At 47.6% G+C, this 24,202-nt stretch overlaps 1 protein-coding gene across 5 annotated transcripts in view; it reads right to left on the reverse strand.

Moving 5' to 3' along the window:
- The window catches only part of GIGYF2 (GRB10 interacting GYF protein 2), a 2,415,541-nt gene that overhangs the window by 782,809 nt on the left and 1,608,530 nt on the right, over nt 1–24,202 (reverse strand). For all 5 annotated transcript variants that reach the window (XM_069617902.1, XM_069617899.1, XM_069617900.1 and 2 more), the window contains one exon: nt 17,195–17,302. In XM_069617902.1, the coding sequence (XP_069474003.1) occupies nt 17,195–17,302 (108 nt within the window). The remainder of the gene's footprint in view (nt 1–17,194; nt 17,303–24,202) is intronic.

Genomic DNA, 24,202 nt, shown 5'->3' on the forward strand with positions numbered 1-24,202 from the left:
GTGTATTTTGAAGTGTATTTTTACTGTTGCCAATTGCTCCCTTCTAAAGGTGGTTTATTTCAAAACTGACTGTTAAAATTAATCATTATTTACTCAAGAAACCTTCAGTATAAGTGTTGTCACTGTGAAACTATGTTACAACCCTGCAGCTCACATTGACCCTTCTTGAGATAAGCCTGGCTGCTCAGTCACTCTATCATCTTGTGTAGTACAGACTTGCACCAAAGGGTAGGTTACCTATTGCCAAGAGGACAAGGCTGGTGTAGTCTCCCACAGGGTTACTACATACAATCTTGCCTAACAAACGGCAGAGCATAACACTCAGGATTTCTTCGTGGGGGGCAAATTACTATCGTTTGAGGAATGGAGGCACGAATATAGGGTGGCAAGCGGTCATTTCTTAATGTACACTAAAGGGGTGAGGCGACTGACGGAGCTACAGGAGGGTAGTCTGGAGGAGCCAGAAGACAGCCCGCTTAGGCAGACACTGTTGGACCTGGGAAGGGGTGGAGGGAGGATATCCAGGGTCTATATGGCCGCAAAGGCTATGAGATTGCAGAAGGGATTGGTTGTCAAGGAGAAGTGGGAGAGGCACTTGGGATCACCAATTTCAGAAAAAAGATGGGTGCAAAAGTGGGAACAAACCAGGAAGGCATCCAGAAATGCCAGGTTCCAGCTCACGCAATTTTATTTTTTATACAGGTTTTATCTGACACAGGAGAACTTGCATGCAATTGACCAGTCTGTCTCCCATGCCTGTCCGCGGTGGGGGCAAGATCACGCTGGATTCTGGCATATGGTTTCAGACTGTCCAGTCATTACTAGGTATTGGGGAGACGTAATGGAACGCTTCAATCTACTAGGGGGAGATATGAATGTACACAAGAGGTGTGCCTGTGGAGCCTTGCAACAGGAACAAAGGCATAAAACAAGAAACTAAGTTTCCAGGTTCTTGCTGGTCCTGGACAAGAGGCGAATAGCAATTGCATGGAATGGGCTTGGCGGCCCATTACTGAGGCAATAACTTCACAATGTACACAGATGGATCTTAGCAGACCTGGAGCATCTGAAAAAGCATGGAGACCCAGAGAGGGAGGATGACAGTGGTGGATTGGGGACAATTGCAAAATCACTTGAAACCCTCTGGGCAGATTAATAAGTACAGGGGGGATATGGTGGATAATGTGACGCTGGAGGATGATGGTCTGCTCAGGGACAGTGGGCACTGAAGGGCACTGGGATACGGACTGAGTGGCACTTGGGTAGGGTGATTGGGGAGGGGCTGGGGTGTGAGGAGCGGGTTGGGCTAAACAGAGGCAGTGGGGTGGGGTTTGCGGTGTTTGGGATGTTTATTTTTTTTTAGTTACGATGGTGTATTCAATAAAACTAAAGACATTTAAAAAAAAATACAAAATAAAATTGCAGATAAGTATGTTTAAACACAAGTTATTACCATTAAGTGCAACAGGGTCTGGAGTGTATAAAGTCAGATTCTCACACAAAAAAATGTTCTACTCATTTAGCAGTAAAGCACACATGAAGCGGCTAACACCACCGAAACAGATCTATGTCTGAATGCCGCAGACATAAGACTAACTCTGCAGAAGGCAGCCATTAAGGCCACTCCTCCTGAAGGGTTGGTCTTGTGTCTACCTCTCCAGAGTCCTTTTCTCAGCCCCCTTGTTTCCCATGGTAGCGGCATGACCCGCTGCCACACTACCCCCTGTCTCCCAAAACGTGATGCCCTGTGCGTCGCATTTCTTGACGCAATCTTTTGTGCACCGCGTTTGGAAGGGCCCCGCCTGGAGACCCCAAATGACCATTAAAGCAATACAACAAAATGATGTAAAAAAAATAAAAAAAACAAATAATAAAAAAAACACACAGATTCACTACACTAGATATGCAAACTGCATTGCAAACACTAAACGAAAGTCTTGTGAACACCTGAAAATGTAAGATTGCATGTTGTAGCAGTTTACTGTTCTGCAGGAGTAGATGACTGCTGCATTCTGCAGAGGATTTCATCTAGTTCGACATGCAGCAAACACCACAAGGTATACAAGTATGGGACTCCTCATGGCAATAATGTTGCACTGATCTGCCAAAAGATTTGTAATATTGTGTTGCTTTTAATGTTTTGGTGCACATGTTGGTTCTTTGAAGTACTTGGCACACCACTCAATCAGAAGAGTGGAACTTGCAAGCACCGAGACTGAGTATTGAGGCATAGCATCTGTCAGATTTGTTTCATAACATTGCCACCAATTGGAGCCTAAACTAACTTCAGAATGGTGTCTGTAGATCAAGTCATGGCCAGAGAATGTTCAATATATAATCAAGAAGAACCCCTGAAAACTCTAGTAAACCAATGGTGTTAGGGAGAATTATCAGAAATCTGCTAATTCCTCTTTACCTTAGAGACCCTCAGCACTTTTGCTGGACTCTAGGACTTTTTAATTTTTAACCTGGAGAGAGTGAGACCTTTTTTCCACTCATGTATTTTTCTGTGATTTTTAACTCTGTTTCTTTTTGGTTTTGGAGTCTGACAAACTCCATTGGCATCATCTTTGCATTGTGACATGCAGCACCTTCAGTGCAGTGGCACAGGGAAGTCTCAGATTTCCCAAAGGTTTAAATACCTTCTCTTGGATAAACTACTGTTAACTTTCTAGACCCAGCACACACTATCTTAGCAGAGGGTGGTGGAGGGGTTACTTAGTATCCACTTTGTCTAGTTTCTCAAGAAACATTTTTAGGTTACCCTTTCTACAATTAACGGCTTGTGGCAATGTTTTAATTTTTACTACCATTGTGTGTTTTTACCGCGGGCTGCGTTCGCAGCAGCAGTAAAGCACCCGTGGGTGCCCATTTTGTCAAAATGCCCCGGGTTGTCTTTTTTCACCATTTCTTGTTGGAAATGGTCCTCCTTGAGATTTACTCTGCACGCCAAACCAGGTATGGTCCCCTTGTTCGTTTTGTCTTTGGCGGGATTCACGGGTGAAGCCCGCCTCTGGCTCCAGTATGTCTGGCAGGGGCAGGAAGTGAAGGAGGTGCCCGAAACTGACTGTGCTTAATCCCCTTGGTTACAGGAAAGCACCCAAAGGTGATTGGCCGGCTGGCTGTCCGGCAAGGACAGCCACACTGCTGTGTGATTGACAGCTACGCTGGAATGAATGGGAGAAACCTGCCCAAAAGGCGAGGCTTTTTGGCTTAGAAGGCAGAGTCTACCACTAGACGAAGGAAACTGAAGAATTTGGAAGAGACACCTGATGCAACTCCTGGACCGTTGGTTTGCTCGGTGTGCTAAGGAGAATTCTCATTTATGGCTAATTTCCCTCACCTAGTGAGTCCCTCAGCAGCTTTGCTGGATTTCTGGGGTTTATTTTTCCACCTGGTAAGAGTGTAAGCCTTTTTCCCACTCTTACATGTGTTTTGGCATGTGTATTTCTACTGTTTGTGTGATCTTGGGCTATGGAGCTACACCACTCCATGAGCCCCACTTTTTGTGTGTGTTACACGGCACCTTCAGTGCAGTGACACAGGAATGTCTCTAAGACTTCCCACGGACTCCATTTTTCTGGGGCTGACTACTGTCCCCCAGAAACAGGTAGAGTTGCCATTTACTTTATGTAGTAATTTAAACGGCAGACCCAATACACTCCATCTTACATGGAGTATTGGAAAGGGTTAATTCCTACCCCTTTTTGTCTGTGCCTCACTGAGCTTTATTTTGCTCTCTTAACCCTAAGAGTTGGCTGGTGGCAGTGGTATCTACCCTAACTTTTTTACCGCGATTATACTATATAAACGTGGTACTGTTTAAGGCTATTATATTAGCCTCGAAATTAAACCCGCTTGACCAAATATTTTTTAGTTTGGCTCCAGTTGGGTTTTATCGCCATTTCTTTTTGTTAAAATCCTTCTTGTGTTTTACTTTGCGCGGCAAACCAGGTTTGCCTTCTTTGTTCGCCGACCTTTGGCAGGCTTCTGTCCAGAAGCCCTCCTTTGGCATCTGGGTGTCTAGGTGCACTGAATGTGAGGGAGGGGTTTAGTCACCCCATGCACAGGGTCTCCTTGGAGACCCGAGTCGCACTTTGTATTGATTGGCTGAGGTGGTTGTCCGGGCCGGACAACCCCCCTGCTGAGTGATTGATAGCCATGCTGTGTAAATGGGGGATTTTGGCATAAAAGGCAGGACTCTTGGGCTGGAAGTCAGAGTCGCCACTGGAACTGCAAAGAACCGAAGAGAAGCGGAGAAGACGACGGCTGCTGCAACTTCCGAGTCCGGGTGAAGCCCTGCTGCAGTCCTAAGCTATCTACCCTTCAACAACAAGAGAAGATCCAGTCCGGAGTCTTCTTCCCTTGAGCCTAGTGGGATCAACCAGCTCACCTTCCACAGCCAGAGGACCCTCTTCTTGGTCGAAATCGCTGCACACAGCTATAGTGGTCTGGATAGCCATCTGAAGAGCCTCTCCCGTTTTAAAGGAGCGCACCTTTTATTCACCACTGCTGCTGGCCTCATCTCTGGATTGTGCAGCTCGCTCCAGACGTCATCCTTCTTGTCCCCACGACTGAAGCTTCAGGAACCGTGAGTCTGCAGGAACTACCAGTAACAGCTGCCGTGGCACCAGCTCTTCTTCATACAAATAAGTTACTGTGTCCGACTTAGAGGACCTAGGGTGAACCCTTTTGCCTCACCCGAGGCTTGCCCTTGTCTTCCTTCCCTCTTATAACTTTTGCTTCCCTTTTGACAATAGCTAAGTACTCCTGGAAATCTCGAAACGTGAACTGTTCTAACCTTGTGATCCTCGACAACAGGACCCCTTGTCCCATTGACACTGGCACAGGCCCATTGACTTATCTACGTTTTAGAAAGTGTCTTGATTCCATCTGCCTTGACAAAAGTATTGCCTATGATTTTTGTCCCCAACTCTCTTGTGTTAATTCATGTGCTAGGTGTGTTTGACTACAGTAACATTTCTTCTCGCGGGTACGCATCTCTTTCGTAAGACCGAACTGTCATTACTGTCAAAAAGTGATCGCGTAGCAACCCCCGGTAACGTCTGTTTCACAACACCGGTCTGTCAAATCCAAAAGTACTTACCTTGAATTGGTCTGCACAAGGGGAATTGGCTGTGTGTTGTGTATTTGAAGTGTGGTTTTACTTTAATAGAAGTGAAGTGTTTTGCAAACAGATGGTCTAAAAATAAATGTACTTTTACTTTTTAACCAAAAACCTTGAGTCAGTGTTTGCTTGGGTCACAGCAATTGTAGTCCTTTGTGTAATCGCTACTACTGCTCATTTGCTCTTGAGATAAGTCTGGCTGCTCCACTACTGCTACCACTCCAACTGTGTAGTACAGGCTTGTACCAAAGGTGAAATTGTACTACCACCTGTAGTCTTAATCTTGTGTAGTGGTCCCCAAGGGCACTGCCCAGGATTCTGCCCAACACGGTGAAGCCCTGAATTTGCCTCGACTAGAGAAGCGACGACTTCTCCCCTTGAGTTGGTGGGACCAATTAACTCCAAAGTGAACTCATTTGGTGCATTCTCTCAGATCTGGCTGTACTTCCACTGCTGCTGGAACCGAAGTGCCATGGAGAAGAACACCAGACCAAGTGCATCACTTTGAAGACGGACCCGAGCTGCTGGAAGATCCTCTGGACTGCAAGTAAGCAGGACTGACCAAGCCTGAGCCACCTCAGAGTGCTGGACCCCAGATGCAAGGAAAGTCCAGAGTGGCATCCGTGAGACCACAGTCGTGCTATTTGCTGAGACGAGAGGAGCTGAAACCGCAAAGTGCCACTGAATAGAAGTTGGTCCTTTTCTGCGTGCTGAACGTGCCGTTGTGTTTTAGGAGTCTCCAGGAGTCCTCCCTCTTGTTCCCACGGCTGAGGCCCAGGAACAACAGGATCTGCAGACCCACAGGAACAGAAGCCAGCTGGAACCATTTCTTCTAAGCAAAGGTATTGTACAGTCTAAGAGAATTTCGCTCGTCTTGTAGCCTTACTTGATCTCAGTTGGGACTTGTCATGGTTACATCTGTAGAGTTTCTTGCATTGTCTACAACTCACAACCCTCCCAGCTTGTGACCCTACATTGATTCTACTTTTGCTACAAAGACTTCTAAAACATTGTGCAAGACTTTTCCTTACCTGCAAGAAGTGCTTCAGCTCACCTAGACTTTTGCTCAATTGACATTGGCTGGCCTGGCTCCCTGAATGACTTTTCTATCCTCTGCTTGTGTCTTACCTTCCCTCCAGGAAAGGGTTAATGTACTTTGCATTGGGGGGTTCAAAAGTACTTAGCTGCTTTAGAATATTCGTGTGATCTCGTTTTATTCTGAAGTCTCTTCACTTTAACACTCATCTCAGTATTGCTCTAAATGTACCAGTGATAGATTAATGGCCACAGTATCCTAGATATTCAAGTCACCTGACGGTGTAGGGAGTGTGTGTGCCATCCCAAATGGGTATTTGCTGATTTAGAGAAACAGAGTATTTGTGTGTTACTATTATATTGCCCCTTCTGAAGGCTTATTCAAACTGACAAATTAATAATTGTTTAATCAAGAAACCTTGAGTGTAAGAGTTTATTTGGATACTTGTCACTGTGAATCTCTGTGTAACCACCCTACTGCTCACGTTGACTCCTCTTGAGATAAGCCTGGCTGCTCAGCCACACTAACAACCTGTGAAGTTCAGACTTATACCAAAGGTTGGGTCCCTGATGCCAGGCCGTCAAGGTTGTTGTAGTGCACATAAAGGGTACTTCTCCAAATCTTGCCTAACAAATGGTTTTGTCATTGAGGCCTTTGGAAGTCAATTTAGCAGCACCTAGCCAGAGAAAATATGGCTTGGGGCTGACTCTGCTTTGATCGCAGCGACAGCTCATATCAGAGCCTCAGTGGAACAAACAGTCTGCCCTGTTGCAACATGGTCCAGAAATGTCACGTTCAGCAAAGGGTCCAGTGGACCTCACAAGGCCGATAAAGCTTCTTGGTACTAGCTTCAGAAGCACAACTGCCTAGTGTCACAGCAGAAGATGGGCAAACAGGTTGTCTGCAACAAGAAGGGTGGCAAAAATGTGGGGTATATACTGGGTTACTGTTAAGATTCCCCAAGAGTATGGTTAGGAGATGCCATTGACTTTCCAAGACTATGCAAATGGACTTTACTCTAGCTTCTTTAGTTCCCTTGGTGGAAGCGCAGTTGAGCGATCAATACCAGGTTTCAAGGTGGGGAGCATGGTCGATAAAAATAGACGGTAATAGTATTGCTTTGAATAATCTGCACATGTGTATAATCTGTAGACTGTTATACTTTACATCTTATTGATAAGACGGAGGTGCAATTTAAACTTTAAGTAATTTGGACTTAGAAAGTCAAGTTATTGAGGGGAACGTTCTGTAATCTTTAACCTACACACAGGCTGGCTCCTGACTGGCTGAGCAGGTTACAGGTCCTTATGCTGCACATTCCACCCAATGTTAAGCATAAATCTGATGTTAACACCGGTCCCTTATTCTGCACAGGCACTTTTTCTAATGTTGAGATGAGTGACAACAACCTCAGTCTATCTACAACAATTTCGATCCACTGCCAGTCAATGTTCGGGGCCCATGAAAAGGAAATGAACAGCTGTTCTGGTACTGTTGTTCAAGATTTTCAAATAGAACAGCTGGGAAGCCACGGCACATGCAGAGTTGGTGAACAAAAGGAGCTGCTGAAATCTGTTGCAGCCGCCTGATTTGAGGATGTGCATGTCCAGCAGTGGAAACTTCCTGTCCCTCCTCACACAGTTAGGAGTACTGACATTTGCTTGTTTTTGTAGAGTGTTGGGGAGAATTCTCATTTCTGTGTTAATTCCCTTCAACCTTAGAAACCCCCTCCCACCCCCCCCCAACCTCTCTCACCAGCTCTTTTGCTGGACTTAAGGACTTTTTAATTTTAACCCTGGAGTTACGGACAGTTTTCTCACTCTCTCATGCGAGGTCTTTCTTGGGTTTTACTCTGAGCGTTGACAGATTCGAGCCAGTTTGTATTGCCATTGGCAAGCTTCAGCCCTGAAGCCCGCCGCTGGCGCCAGTGTCTGAAAGGATAGGATGTGAGGCAGGGTCCTGAAACACCCCTGTCTTTTGTCTCTAGGAATGCCTGAATGCAACCAGTCCCGATTGGCTGGCTGGCCTTTCAGGACAGTCAACCTGCTGTGTGATTGACAGCCTAGGATGTGCATGAATGGAAGAAAACTGCTTAAAAGGCGATCGTTTTGGGACTAGGGGAAGAGTCGAACACTGGGAGAAACACACAAAGAAACCATGAACGAAGCTTGCTGCATCCTCCTGAACCTTTGAATTGCCCGGTGAAGCCCTTTTGCTGTGCTGAAACTCCCTTTTCAATTCAACAGAGAAGCTCCGGACGGAACAACTTCTCCCCTTAGGTTAGTGGGACCAATTAACCAAGAGAGGAACTCCACTAGACCATCTTCCCCGACTGGCTGTACTACTTCGTTGCTGTAAGAACCAAATGCCAGGGGTTGAGTAATCCGTAGTCGAGTGAAATGTGTGATGCAGTAACGAATCAGGCTAGAAGTTCCAGGAGTCTCCTAAGGACCCTCCAGAAGCAGGACGACCAGATCCGAGTCCACTCACCAGAATGCAGGACCCAAGGAGCGAAGGAAGCCCAACCGGTATCAGAGATCCACAATGGTGATGTTTACTAAGGGCTGAAACCGCAAAGTGTTGCTTAACTGAAAAGAGCCCATAGCTCCCGACGGCCTCCCAAGTACTGCAGCAGGAGCCCTCCATACTTCCTCCCTCTTGTCCCCACGACTAAGGCTCCGGAACACCAGGTCTGTAGCAAGACAGAATCCAGCTGGAACACTCTTCTTCAAACCAGAAGTACTGCTTAGGCTTGGGTTACTTACCTTATTGCCTTTTAGCTGTGCTTTTCTCAGTTGGGAATTGCATTAGCTTACTTTTAAAGTTGAGTCCAACTCTTTTCTCACAGCTTGTGACCCTAGAAGTGATTTTCTACAAACTCACTAACTTTGTGCAAGACTGTTTTTGATCTAAGAATGGCCTCAGTTCCATATACTGTGTTCCAATTGACTTTTGCTGTCCTGGCTCCCTGAAGACTCTTCGAGTCCACTGACTTGAATATTGTGTATACCTCATAGGTGGTAGCTAGTTGTGAACTGTTACTGCTGGGAAAGGGTTGTCTAGATTTCATTGAAGATTTAGTTGTCCTCACATTTACTGAGAACCTGTTTAACCTTTTTTTTCTTAAACCTTTCCTTTCTGCAACCTCAGAATCTGCAAAGTATAATTAGTGTGATATATAAATGCCATACGTCCTTGGGATTTAAATCACCTCAGGATGTAGGAATTGTTTAAGAAGCATAGCCAAAGATTATCCACTAACTTATTCTGAAAAGTAACTTTAAAGTACATTCACCTTGTTACACGAATTGCCTATTTAAAGAACACTTATTTAAAAATTGATGTTAAATAAATAACTATTTATAACTGAAACCTTGAGTTTAAGTGTTACTTGGCTACTTGTATTTACGGATGTAATTTATGCAGCTCTACAGCTTACATTTACCCCTCTTGAGATAGGCCAGGCTGCTCAGTCATACTACCAACTTGTGTAGTACAGACCTATACCAAAAGGTAGGTTACCGAATTCCAAGCAGATAAGTGTTGTGTAGTCTCACACCGCGTGACTGCACCAATTCTTACCTAACATAGATAGAAGTATTTTCTTGTGTTTTAGCAGCTGCCCAACTCTTAATTCTAATTTGTAGTGGGCAGTGTTTTAATCTGTCTGCGTTGGATCTGTGCAGTGGCAGACAGAAGGAATCTTCATAAGGGCTACATTTCTTAATGGTTTGCAATTCCGATGATTGCAGCAAGTCCAGAAAAGGGCACGATGCCTGGTCCCTCTGGCAACTGGCACTATGATAGAGCCAGGACTGGGGCACCAGTTGGCTGTGGGAAAGGTCCTGGGCAAGGTGAAGGTTCCGTCAGGACATCCAAAAGTACATTTTCAGGTTGAGATAATCTGCATTTCTGGACTTATTTCAAGATCTCACCGAGGCACCAGAGGCGGCTCTTTTAAAGGCATTAAGGTTAGTGAAGGAGCGGGGGTTTCCGTGTTCAACTTTCACTAGATTATTTCCTAAATTTTGCTCAAGTGTGGATTCAGGATTATTTTCTAAATTGTGCTCAAGTGTGGATTCAGGATTATTTTCTAAATTGTGCTCAAGTGTGGATTCAGCCTTGAATACAAGATAACATCCACAAAATATCTAGCTTTGATAACTGCAAACTCACCGAGGCAAGCAGTGGCCATGACATGTGGCCACATTTGCATCATACTAATAGGGCCAACCTCTAGCCAGAAATAGATTTCTAAAAAAGGAGGGCACAGAAGGGTATGCCAAATAACAGAAGTCTGTACCACACTAGAAAACACAAACTGATAACTCAACCAGTGGAGCATGAAAAGCTTGTTGTTGAAGTAGGTTTCCACATGTTAACGGGGCACTTGACCTTTACTCTTGGAAACTTTTGTGTCCCCTCTGATGAGGGCTCATCGGGGAAAAGGTTGGGGTAAACCAGATAGAGACAGTTAAAATTGCACTGCGTCTCAACGTCAAAGTGGTGAGATGGGACGTCCAGTCACACACAAGTGTTGGTATTTATCTGTGGGGAAAGAAATGTGTAAAAAATTATTTCTCCTCGGAGACAAATCTAAATTCAAGAGGAGAACAAATTAGTTAAATATCAAATTATGAAAAGGTAACCACCCCTTAATGAAAGTAACATCGACACATAAGCCTATGCCCAGGAAAAGCTGCTGCTAAGTGAAAAAATAAACCGTGTTGCCAGGGCATCAAATATTCTGGATTAGGTTAATGTTAAAGGACATTTGTACCGCGCACTATCACCACCAGAGTGGTCCCCTGGCGCTCTGGCGGCTCTGAAAGAGGAGGGGATGTTGAGTTAGTGGGAGGAAGCATGAAAAGTGCAGGAGAGCAGTGATGTGCTGTTGGCGGCCTCAGCCCGGTGGGTCCGTTGGCTGGGCCTGGGTTGTTTGCGGCCGGTAGTTGTCGTTTACTGTTGTGCGAGTCTATGTGTCTTTTTTGTTTTGTTGTTGCAATGTAGTGAAGTTTGTGCGGTTTGTTGTGCTGTATGTTTTGGTTGTATTGGTTTGGAATGCGAGAGGTGTATGCAGAGGGGAAATTGTTAGTGGAGTTAGTTAGTTGGCATCTCTATCCTGAATTGAGGCGCTGGGCTTGTGTAGTCTCCCCTGAAGCGCCTGTCCTGATCTGGGTCCCTCTGACATTCAAGGTTCCTTACTCCTCTGGTCCCCGCCTCTATCAGGCTTTCTCATAGCCCACCTGACCTCCCTTCATACTCTTGTGGCCAGTGCACCTGCCAATGTCAACGAGTCAGGTTGTGTGCTAATTGCCAATATCTTGGCAATTCCAGAACACTGTGGTACCGGGTGGTAACTAAGGGGCGGGTGGAGTAGTTGACTGTCTCCGTGCGTGTCGTCTAAGTTCCAGTCTATCCGGTGTCACCCGTCCAGGTGCCGTGGGAGCTTCCCTGTCATTTCTGGGCTGTCCATGTCCTTTCCAGTTTAGTCGTCCTTTTCTCCGTTTTGGTTTTCAGTTTGAATCAGTGGTGTTGAAGAGCCAGGTTTTTAGTGATTTCCTGAATTTTAGGTGATCTTCGGTGTTTTATTTCTTTTGGGATGTTGTTCCAAGTTTTTGCGGCTAAGTGGTAGAAGGAGGTGCCTCCAAGTTTTTTCTTAAGGTATGGTTTGATTTCCAGGCGGACTTCAGTGCTTTATCGGAGGGATCTTGTTGGTTTGTAGATTGTTATTTTCTTTTGTGGGAATTCTGCTCCTTGTCCACTGATTGCCCTGTGCGTTATGCACATTGTTTTGAAGGTGATGCAATGTTTAACTGGGAGCCATTGTAGTGTTTTTAGGGCTGGGGTGATGTGGTCTCTTCTGGATAGTTTGAGGACTAGTCTTGCTGCTGCATTTTGGATCCGTTGCAGTTTCTTCAGGTGGTGTTCTGGTATTCCGAGATAGAGGCTGTTTACATAGTCGATTATTGACATGATTAGGGCGACAATAGTGTTTGTGCGTGAAGGAGAGGAAAGGTAGAATTCTTCTTGCTGTGTGGCAGAGGAAAAAACATTTCTTCACTGTAGCATTTATGTGTGGCTCTAAGGTTAGTGTGTTGTCCATTAGGACTCCCAGATTTTTTACTACCTCCGATGGTGTTGGTGCGTTTCCCATTTCCATAGGCCACGGGATGGTGGTTTCGTTATCTTGGTCTTTGGATACGATCATGATTTCTGTCTTTCCTGGGTTGATTTTCAGGTCGTTGGCATTCATCCAAATGAAGACTTCTTTTAGGCAGTCGATTAGGGTTGAATGATCGGCATCAGTGTCTTTGATTTTGTAGATTATTGGAGTATCATCTGCGTAGTTGTAGCATGTAATGTTGTATTTTTTTAAGATTCTGATGACCGGGGTCTGATAGATGTTGAAATATAGTGGAGATAGTGAGGATCCTTGTGACACTCCGCAGTCGTTAACTAGTGGAGTGGATTTAAATGGTTTAATCCATACAGTTTCTGTTCTTTCTGCTAGGAATGATTTGGTCCAGAGCAGGGCTGTGTCTGTTATGTCTATGTCTTCTAGTCTTTTGGTCAGGGTGTCATGGCTCACTGTGTCAAAGGCTGCAGAGAGGTCTAGCAGAATAAGGGATGAGGTAGTGTTCGAGTCTGCGTTAGTTTTGAGGTCGTCCCAGATGGATAGTAGTGCTGTTTCCATTCCTCTTGCTGGTCTGAAACCGACTTGTGCTTGGTCTAGCAAGTGGTGTTTTTCTACGTGTTCTTGGGTTAGTTTATATACGTAGGTTTCTAGAAGTTTTGCCGGGTAGGGGATGTTAGAGATCGGCCTGTAGTTGGAGAGGTCTTCTACGTTGCCACTTGTGTTTTTCCAGAGTGGCTTGATATAAGCCGATTTGAAGTTCCTCTGTACAGTCCCTGTTGCTAGTGATAGATTTAGAAGGTTTCTGTAGTGTTCTGTTGGCGTTCCTTGCGCGTTCTGTTGGCGTTCCTTGCACGAGGATTGATTTGAAGATGTCTGGGGGACATGGGTCCATGGGTGATCCAGCTTTCTTGCTTCGTTTTAACAGCATTGCGAATGCCTCTGCTGATATTTCAGGAAAGCTTTGGAGTTTGTGCTGTCGTTCCATATTAGGTTGTATGCTGTGGTTGGTTGGTCTCTTTTGTATGGTTTGTCGGATGTCATTGATTTTTTTTGTTGAAGTGGTCTGCCAGGTCGTTGCATAGATTTTCTGAGGGTTTTGGGGTGTTATCGCAGCCTGGTGGGTTTCTCATTTCTTTAATGATGCTTAACATTTCTTTTTGTGTGTTGGCGGCATTGGTGATTCTGTCATCATAATGTCTTCTCTTCGCCCTTTGAATTTCCTTCTTGTATGCGCAGATTTGTTTCTGGAACAGTGTTTTTTTTTTTGGGCTGTATTGTTTCCTCCATTCCAGTTCCATCTTTTTGTTTTCCTTTTTCATGGCGCTTAGTAATGGGGTGAACCATTTTGCCATTGCTCTTTTTTTGATGGGGTGAACGGTTTTTCTGGGGCGATCTCGTCTATTGTATCTGCAATCCATTTGTGTAGTATCTCTGCTTTCCCGTCTAGGTCCTAGCTCTAGTTCTGTAGTTGAGGGTTTGGTTAATTCCAGTTGTTCAAATAGGTTGCTTTCTTTGACATATTTCCAGTTTCTCTTTGTGGTGGTTGTGAGTTTCCGGGGTTGGATATAGACTTGAGTAGGCAGAGTGATCACGAATGGGATGACGCGATGGTCGCTCCACAGTATTTGTATTGGTGGGGCCGTGGTGATGCGTTTTTCGTTGGCAAAAATTGCGTCAAGGGTGTGTCCTGCCGAGTGTGTTGCCCCTTTGACTAGTTGTAGTTTCATGGTGGCGAGTTGTTCAATCAGTGAGTTTTAGGAGTTGGCGTGATTGTCTTCAAACCAGATGTTGAAGTCCCCCAAGATGATTACGGGTTTGTGGTTGATGGCTAAGTTGGTGATGGCTTCTATGAAGTTGTCGACGAATGTTGCCTCATATGTCGGGTCTGTACACCAGGATGAATGTGATGTTGGTTTTTGGGTTCGCCGTTAGGTGTATTAATTACCATGGTTTCGCAGTTGAGGATGTGGAGTGGTTCGTCAGTTTTAATTTTCAGGCGTTCGTTGAATGCTATTGCGATGCCTCCTGCTTTTTTGTTTTTCCTACTTATTTGCAGGCATATGAAGTTGGTTTGAAGGCAGCTTTGGAGTGTGATTTTGTAGTTGTCGTCTAGTCATGTTTCTGTGATGAACAGGATGTCAATGCCGTTGTCGTCAAGTAGGTCGAAGATCTCTGTTAAGTGTTTTGACATGGATCTTGCGTTTATTAGATTGCAGTGAAGTTTGGAGGTGTTGTATGGTTTGGACTTTCTTGTTGAGGTCATCTTCTGATTGGTGTTGAGGTTTCTTTCCTGGTCAATCTCTTGTTGAGCTGTGGGTTTCGGGGTGTCGGCGTCTTCGAAGAGTTTTCTAGGTTCTGTCTTGGGTTATTTTTGTTTTCATCGTGTTCATCTTCTAGAGGTTGTGGTTGTTGATTGGAAGTTCCTTTTGCTTTGGTGATGTAGGGTGTTATCGCATAGGTTGTGGGCTTGTTGTTTATTGTGTTGTTCATCCTTCTTCTGCTTGCTTGTGTTAGGTTGTTTGATGTTGCTGCATCTAACGTTGGGTTGGATTGCTGTGGTTGCCAGTTGTCGGCGAGGTATGGAGTTAGGTAGAGGGATTTGTCTCTTCTCTCAGTGTTGGTTCGATTTGTGTTCCTTTCTGTGGGGATGCAATCTATCGTTTTCGTTCTTGGTTGCTGTTCTGGAGTTTGTTCTTTCTTCTCTTCGTCTTTTCCTTGGAATGGGTCTTTTGCGCGGCATTATAGGCTTGAGAGTTGTTTAGTCTTTTCTTTGGTGATGTCCAGTTGGTCCTGCTTTGGTCTGGTTGTCTTGTGGTGTAGTAGTGGGTGTGAAAGCTGTCCACTACTAGTTTGGGCTCTGTTTGTCAGTGGTATTCCGGCTGAAGTTGGCGACACATGGAGTCCCTGTCCTTAGAGGGGATGGGGAGGTGGTTAAGGGTGGTTTAGTTGGGTGCTAGCGGTGGCTCTCTTTAGTGTCAGTCTCCCTGAGCGCGGTTAGCTGCGGTGAGCTAGCTATGTGGGTTTGGGGAGGGTATCTGCTAGTTGAAGAGTGGCTTGGAGGGGCGCAACTCAGTCTTGCGCCATGTGATGCGTGAGCCCCTAATCAGAGTGACACTCCACAGTAATTCATTGCTGGGCTCTGTTTCACTTGAGAGTGAGTTGGTCAGCTAATTTTGAGACACCTGTATAGTGGGAGAAAGGCCTATCAATGCAATCTAAATGACACAAAAAGAAGTTCGGGCAGAGACCTGTATAGTGGGAGAGAGGCCTGGCAGTGCAATCTGAATATCGTACAATGCAATTTGGGACAGGACCCCAGCTAAATTAGAGAGACCTGTATAGTGGGAGAGAGGCCTATCAATGCAATCTCAATATCATACAATGCAACTGGGGACAGAACCCCAGCTAAATTAGAGAAACCTGTATAGTGGGAGAGAGGCCTAGCAGTGCAATCAGAATATCATACTATGCAACTTGGGCACAGAGGCCCTGCTAAATTTGAGAGACCTGTATAGAGGGAGAGAGGCCTATCAATGCAATCTAAATATCATATAATGCAGTCTGGAGACTAAGTTTGGATTTTGACTAATTTTGAGGAAGAGGGTGAGAGATGCAGTGCGGTGCAGTGACCTTGCGCAACTTGGTCTCCCCAAGTGGCTGGGACTCCAGTGCAGAGCAGCTATTCCTCTCCCGGCCAAGGGCCACTCCTACCTTACTGGTCCTTGTAGTTTCAGGTTGACGGCTGGCCACTGGCTTCCCCTGTGGACACCTGCTGACACTTACTGAAGCCGCCTCTGTTGGAGCCGCCCTTAGCCTTGGGGCCCTTAGCTGTAGGGCTGCACGGGCAGAGGGCTGCCCTGGGAGGACCAGTGATGAGGGTTGAGAGGACCAATGAGAACGTGCCTGGGCAGGTCGGGAGAAAAAGGAAACAAGAAAGAGGGGGCGGGGTGGGAGCGGGCTGCTGTGGGATCAACAAAGGCCTTGGGGCCTGCAAGGTTTTACAAAATATGGCGCTCCTGGAAGGGCCTTGCTACTCACCGTGCTCCTCTGGAAATGGAGCCGGTGAATTCAGCACGTTGCTGGGTTCCCAGCAACACAGTCCTAAGGACCAATGAGAACGGGCCTGGGCGGGTCGGGAGGCGGGAGGGAAGGGAAAGCAGGAAAAGGGTGCGGGTGGGAGCGGGCTGCTGGGGGATCAAAAAAGGTCTCGGACCTGCAAGATTTTACAAAATAAGGCGCTCCTGGAAGGGCCTTGCTACTCAGCACCACATTTCTATGGGCACCGTTATGACTTTCTTGTTTTTATGTAAAAGAAAAGATGTAAAAAATAAGGGTTCCTGGTAAAGTACATGTGAGATGTCACAAGTACCTTTATTAAAAAGGCTTTGATCAACAAAGTGCAAATACAGGGTTCCTGTTTGAGAATACCCACAACGGTCTAAATAACAAAATGTTAGCAAAAAAATTGTAGTATATGTAATAACGTATATATACGAATATAGATTGACGTTAATAATATTGGCAAATCCTATATCGATTTAGAAAATATATAGACATATCTCCAAAACACGATATATCGCACTGCTCTAAAATGAAGAGTAGAGAGATTTTTTTTTTTAAGTTGTCTTCAAAAGCTACATCGGTTTAAACACACAATGCTTGAAAAAAGTAAACAAAACACCAACCTAAAAGATGGTTACTTTTTGCAGCTGTCACACACTGCTTTAGTTACCGTCTCAAGAGTAATCTCATCTCTATCGAGAAAATGAGAATGTTCCAGTCTATTCCAACATTCTTCCAAGGCAAAGTAAAATAGAACTGGTGCTCATTTTGCAGAAAATCGGAATAGTTTGTGGAATTCAGATTGCATAACAAAGGTGTTGATTCTTACCGTATTTTTAGAGCCTGAAACTGCTGCAAAAGGACAGCCAGCTGTTGCTGCTGCTGTGAGGAAAGGGCGGTCTTCTGCTGCTCTGCCAGCAGTTGGGCATATTGTTGCCTGCAGAGGAAAATTTTACTTTTAGTAACAGACTGTTGGACCTATGGCACTGCATTTGAAATGTCAGCTCAAGGCAAGCCAAAGGAACTAATTAGACAAACCACACACAGCAAAACAAAAGATGCTCCCCAATTCACCAATTTACCATAGCTCAGTAATAAACAACCATGATTTTTCTTCCTTTTACTACTTAACTTACTACTTGTTAGGAAAGATTTCTCTTTTGCCAACTTATTCTGCACAGTTTCTTTGGGCCCCCACTCTTTTTGCTTTGTTTTTAATCTGTTCTGACTTTTTGGAGGTCTTCAGCTTCACTTCCCAGGCCTTTTGCTCATTTTGTCATGGGGTAACAGATTGGACTATCAGCACTGGGAAACTAGGTTTACCTTTTTGTCTTTTAATTAATTTAACTTTTTGACCATGCACACAGCATCTTATAATGCAGTGCAATTAAAAGGAACAAGTTACTTACCTGTAACTGTTCTCCAGCATGGGTCTGGCATGGATTCACATGCTCATAAATATTCCCCGTCGTCATGCTGGGAATCCTCGGTAAAAGAAAAAATCAGTTTCAGTTTAGTTTCTGAACTGTCTTTCTCCTAATAATCAATCACTGGTCTCTGGGTCATACTGCCCCCAGCCAAGGACTGCCCTCTACCCAAGCCCCTCCTCTGGCAGCCATCTTCAGATTTGGTAGCACGTAAAGTGGCAGTAGGACCAAGAGAAGAGCTGCAGTGGGGTAGGCGAGAGGGGTTGCATGTGAATCCATGCCAGACCCATCCGGGAGAACAGAAGTTACAGGTAAGTAACTTGTTCCTTCTCAAGCATGGGGTCTGGCATGGATTCACATGCTCATGAATAAAAGAATACATAGCAGTACACACATGCACAACCACTGGAGGTTGCAAGGCTCAACATTAAGAATCTCTTACCTCCTCACGAGGCTCACCTTCAAGCTATCAGGTTGCGCAGCAATGCTTGGCCGACTCCGGACTCCTCCCTGGAATCCCAGTCGATGCAGTAGAATCTCGTCAAGTTGTGCATCAATCTTCACATAGCAGCCATGCAGATGTCCAGCAGGGGCACACCAGACAGGAACGCCGTAGTTGCAGCGATCCCTCTGGTCGAATGGGCTCAAAGACGGCCAGGCAAAGGTCGATTTGCCAACCAGTGATAGTGTCTGATGCAGCCGGAGAGCCACCTGGAAATGGGGGCCTTGGAGAGGCCTTCCCCTGGTTCACAGGGCCAAAGTTCACAAACAACTGTGACGTCTTGCAAAAACTCTTTGTGCGGTCCACGTAGAACTTCAGCGCTCTAGTCACATCCAGCGAGTGCAAAGTTCTCTCAGCCGGTGACAAAGGTGACGGGAAGAAAACAGGCAACAACAAGGACTTGTTGAGATGGAAGTCCGACAGCACCTTGGGCATGAAGGAGGGGTGCGCCCCCATCACGACCCTCGTTGTGTGGAAAGTCAAGTACGTAGGCTTACAGGAGAGGGCCTGAATCTCTCCCACTCGTCGTGCGGAGGTGATGGCCACCAGGAACGCCGTCTTCCACGACTGGAATTTCAGAGGTGCCGAATGCAGAGGCTCGAACGGGAGGCCCATGAGCCTAGTCAGCACCACATTGAGCTCACACGCCGGGGCCGCGGAAACGAGCTGAAAAGTCCATTCATGAACTTCTTAACCAGGCGATGCGACCACAGCGACGATCGCCCCGGAGTTCAAGTGTAGCAGGAGATAGCCGCCAGATTGATCTTGATGGAGGCGTGCGCCAGTCCAGCCTTGGCCAGCAAGTACGGTAGCACTTGAGGGGCCGTAATCCGTAGAGGGTTTATCTTCTGTGAACCTCTTCCATTTATGTCGGTAGCACTTAAGAGTCGAAGAAGCCCTGGCCTTGGCAAGCAGCTTCTTGCAGTCCGTGGGGATCTCGTATCCTCCAAACTCTAGCGCTGCAAGAACCAGGCCTGCAGGTTCAGCGACGACGGGTCGTGGTGCAGAATCGCGCCTCCTTCCCTGGCGAGAAGATCTGCGCCTGCCGAAAGCTTGACTGGAGGGGACGCTGACAAGTCGAAAAGGTCTAGGAACCATATCTGCCTCGGCCACGTCTGAGTTGACTGATGAGTCGTAGGGGCAACAGTGGGAATGCATTGAGAAACAGGCCGTCCCAGGGGAATAAGAACGCATCCCCCATGCTCACCGGCTGGGGAAACCTGCTGGCGAACCTCCGGCACTTGGTGTTCGTCGCTGTCGCAAACAGATCGATCTGAGGATTGCCTGATTGTCGAAACAGTAGGTCCACCTGATCCTGCAGAAGTTCCCACTGGTGGCAAGAGGGCAGCTCCCTGCTGAGTGAGTCGGCGACATTGTTCTTCACTCCTGCCAGATGAAAGGGTGCAAGGAACATCCCTTGAGTGACGGCCCAGTGCCATAGGTCCTTTGCTTCCTTGGAGAGAGCAGGGGATCTGGTGCCTCCCTGCTTCTGAATGTAGAACATCGTCGTGGTGTTGTCGGTGAAGACCCGTACCACCTTGCCCTTGAGGGACAGAAGGAATGACTTGAGGGCCCAAAACACAGTCCGGAGCTCCAGGACGTTGATGTGCAACAACTTCTCCTCCGGGAGCCAAAGGACTCGTGGAGATTTCCGGTGTGTGTGCCCCATCCCTCCAGGGAGGCATCCGTTTTTGCCGTCTCATGATGCGCCGGGGTCTGGAAGTCTGTGCCCGCCGCTAGATGCGCGCGAACCCCCCACCATAGAATCGCCCGACGGAAAGTGTCATTGAGGGTGATCCTGTCCTCGAAGCTTCCCTTCGCGTGCATCCAACGGGTGTCGAGGAACTCCTGTAGCAGTCGAATCCGCAGTCTGCATAGCCGAACGAGGTAGATGCATGACGACATCATGCCGAACAGGGGCTTGATTGACCTCAACCTGGCAACCTCATGGCCAACAGCCGTTGTACCTTGCCCAGGATGGCCTTTAACCGGTCATCCGACAGTGCAGCTAGGCGTGCCACAGTGTTGAGTCTGGCTCCCAGGAACTGGGCATCCTGGGATGGCTCCAAGCAGGACTTTGCATAGTTTATCGAGAACCCCAGCTCCCTGAGCAGGCGGACGGTCCTCGCTGTGTGGTCGACGTAGAGTTCCTTTGACTTCGCTCGAATGAGCCAATCGTCCAGATAGGGGTAGACTCAGATCTCCTGCAGGCGCACCGGCGCCGCCACTGGTGCCAGGCTCTTAGTGAAGACCCTTGGGGGCGACTTCAGACCGAAGGGGAGGGCCCTGAACTGGTAGTGCCGTCCTTGGACCACGAAGCGCAGAAACTTTTGGTGCCCCTTGTGAATGGGGATGTGGAAGTAGGCATCCTCCAGGTCCAGCGACGACAGGAAGTCCCCTTCTTCCAGCTGTCCCAGCACATGTTGAAGGGTGACCATCTGTAATTTCTGAGATTTTATGCATTTTTTGAGGCGGCGAAGATCTAGGAAGGGCCGCCAGCTGCCGGTCTTCTTTCGAACGAGGAAGTACCGCAAGTATACTCTGGAGCCCTGGAGCCTCTTTGGGGCGAACTCTATCGCGCCCTTCTTTAGCATTGCTCGTACCTCCCGAAGTAGTTGCGGAATATGCTTTTCTTTCCTGGCCACGGGTGGAAAACGGGGACATTTCTTTTGGAACTCCTGAGTGTGCCCGTGGGCCAGGGCATCCAGCACCCAACGGTCAGTGGATATGGATTTCCACGCACAGACGAAGTTCGTCAGCCGGCCTCCCACCGGGGTGCTCGGGTGGGAGCCCGACGTCACCGCCGGTTCAGTCCTGCTTCGCCGAGGCCTTGCCGCCTTGGGCCCCCTGGCGAAGACGACGTCGTCCACCAGCCTGGTTGCGGCCTCTGTAGGCTTCCTGCGATGACGAACGGGCCGCCTGATGGTATGAGGAAGAGCTTCCTCCGAATCCTTTGGATGCACCTTGTGACTTGCTTCTGGAGGGCCGAAAGGACGGCCGTCGTTGATGGAGCGTGCCCGTGACTCGTCTACTGCTTTGCCGAACAAGTTGTTCCTGTCGAAGGGCTTGTCCAGTACCCTCGTCTAAACGTCCTGACGGAAGCCACCTCACCTTCTTGTAAGATTTCAAGGGCCTCTGCCCTCTTGTTGTCTGAGAGGAAGTCCAGGAGGGGGGCAATTTTAAACCACAGCTCCCTATCGTAGCGGGCCACGATAGCGAAAGTGTTGGCCGCCTTAACGGTCGTCGCCGCCTACAAAATGACCTGACGTCCCATGGTATCCAGCTTCTTCCCCTCGCCATCCAAGTGGAAGTCGATGCCGTCACCCCAGCGGATTTCTTCTTGGCAGCCGCGGAGACCAGAGTCCGGAGACGGCTGCGCTCTGAGGCAGATTGGTGCCGAGTCTGGGAATGGTATTTCTTCTCGTAGCGGTCTCTCTTCGCCGGGGCAGATGATGGGTTCTTCAGGAGGGCCAACCCCTCGTCCCAGATGTCATCCAACAGCGGCACCGAGAGCACGGTCTTCCTCTTGGCCTCTCGTCGCTGATAAAGGAATCCCTCCTTTTTCTGCTCCTCGGGGCATAGCTGAAAAAGCTTTGAGGCCCTAGTGATCATAGCGTGAAACGAACCAATCTCTTCAGGAGGTGGGGGTGACGGGAGATCTGTTCTGTCGTCACCGTCGTCCGTCCCCGTCATCGCTGTCTCGTCCCTCGGAGGAGGGGATGGAGGTGAAGGATGGAAGGGTGGGGGAGGACTCGCCTCCTCTTGGGTGAAGGCTTCCCGACGGTCCAGGCGCCGCTGGATCTTCCGCCGGAGTTAAAGGCATCCCTTGTTCTTATTTCTGAACACAGGGTGTGCGGGGCTAGCAAGATGTCCTCCGACCTGTCTGTCGGTGGTTGCAGCATTTGCGACAGGAGTGGTGCAGTGTCCTCCGGTTACGTGTCGATCTGCCGGTCCTCATTGGCTCCCCGTCACCCTATCCGTCTGCCTCGTCGGGGTCCTTCCCGTAGGACCGGACATCGACAAATCTCTTGTCCAAGACTGACTTGAGGCCTGCTAGCTCATCCTCCGAGGAGATATCCGAGTCCGGTAGGCCTATTGCACCGCCCCCCTTCTTCACGGCTAGGGGCTTCACTGGGGTGTTTTCGATGGGCAGGAAAGACTATTCCCTCCATGAAGGCAGGGAAATTTGGCTTTGAGGTCGTCTCCACTGGGGACGCATCTGCGGATTTCGCCAGGGATGCTGCCACCTCCTCAATCAAAGCCTTAGCCAGGTGAATCTGGGCCTTCACGACCTTTGGCGCGTCTGAGGCCTTCACCGTGGGGGAAGGGTCACCACCTCGCTCCCCCTTGGCTTTCTCCATCAGGGTCGACCGGGGCTTCTCCCGAAGTTTACCCGGGTTTTCCCACTTCCTCTTCGTCGAGCCGGAGCAGTGGCTCGTGGTTGACTGAGTCGGCAATGCTGCACCTGGCCTGGCCGCCGTGGACCCTGTACCAATGGCGCTCCCGGTCTGGCAGTGCTTTGCCTTACGCTGGGCCCCCGTCGCTGGAGCACCCTCAAAGGTCTTAGAAGACCGCTCATCTTGGGCTCACCTGCTGCCGGGCTTTTCGCCTCCAGCCAGTCAGCAAGCCGCTTGCGACGGTCCTTCATGGTACGGGCAAACATGTCCTTGCAGAACGCACAGTCCTCCTCCACGTGCGACTTGTCGGAGTGCAGGCAGTAGAGGCACCGGGAGTGCTCATCCTCCTTGAAGACGTTCTGTAGTCCACATCCTGGGCAGATCCTAAACAGCTTGGATCCAACGGGCGTCGAGTCTCCTTTGTGTACAGCCATGTCCTCGTGGGGTAGGCCTCAAAGATCTTCTGGAATCCTCCAAGAAGTGAAATTCAATGAAAATTCGCCCTTGAGAGACGCAGAGATTTCTGATACGGGTCCCCGTTAATCGGAAGAAGAATCGGTGGAGCTTGAGGCTCGATTTGACCGAAGAAAATAAGAGTAAACTCATTGAAAAAACGCAATACGCAGTAGAAGCTCGAGAGGTAAGCATGAGGACTCCCAACACTTGAACGTGCTGTAAAAATCTGAAGATGGCTGCCAGAGGAGGGGCTTAGTTAGAAGGCAGTCATTGGCTGGGGGCAGTATGATCCAGAGACCAGTGAAGTGATTGGTTATTAGGAGAAAGACAGTTCAGAAAAGAAACAAACTGATGTTTTCTTTTACCGAGGATTCCCAGCCCGGGAATATGCATGAGCATGTGAATCTATGCCATACCCCATGCTGGAGAATACTTTTGTATCACCATAGCTTTTTACACTTGGGATTTTTGGTTACTTTTACATGTGCCTAAAGACAAGCTAGTGGCAACAATTATATTTGTACCATGTTTGTGTTACCTCTAGAGTGCAAGTTAGGGAGAATGTTCATTTCTGTGCTAATTCCTTCCACCCCAAGCTCTTTAGCTGTACATAGGACTTTTTCTTTTTAACTCCTGAGTGAGTGGGACCTTTTTCTCACACACTCATGAGTTTTTCCTCTGATGTGTATTTTGTGTTTTCACAGTTTATGGACTCTGACAAACTCCATAGGTATCTGCTTTTTGTCTAGTGACACACAGCACCCTCAGTTCAGTGTCCCTGAGAGGTCCTTTGGATCTCCCTTAAAGTTTAACTACCTTTTCTTGGGTGAACTACTGTTCTCAAGAATAGTAAGGTGAAATTGATCTTACTTATGTTTTCTCTTTGTAGGTCCAGCACACAACATCTTATGAGGAGTGCTGGGGGGTTACCAAGTAGCCCATTATCCTACTTTCTCATGTAACCATTTTTGTTACCCTCACTACTTTAAATGGCTGGCAGCAGTGGTTTAATTTTCCTACCATTGGTCTTTTCTACTGCAGGCTGAACCATCAGC

Source organism: Ambystoma mexicanum, chromosome 10, assembly GCF_040938575.1.
Source record: "Ambystoma mexicanum isolate Mex_15411 chromosome 10, UKY_AmexF1_1, whole genome shotgun sequence".
Lineage (NCBI taxonomy): Eukaryota > Metazoa > Chordata > Amphibia > Caudata > Ambystomatidae > Ambystoma > Ambystoma mexicanum.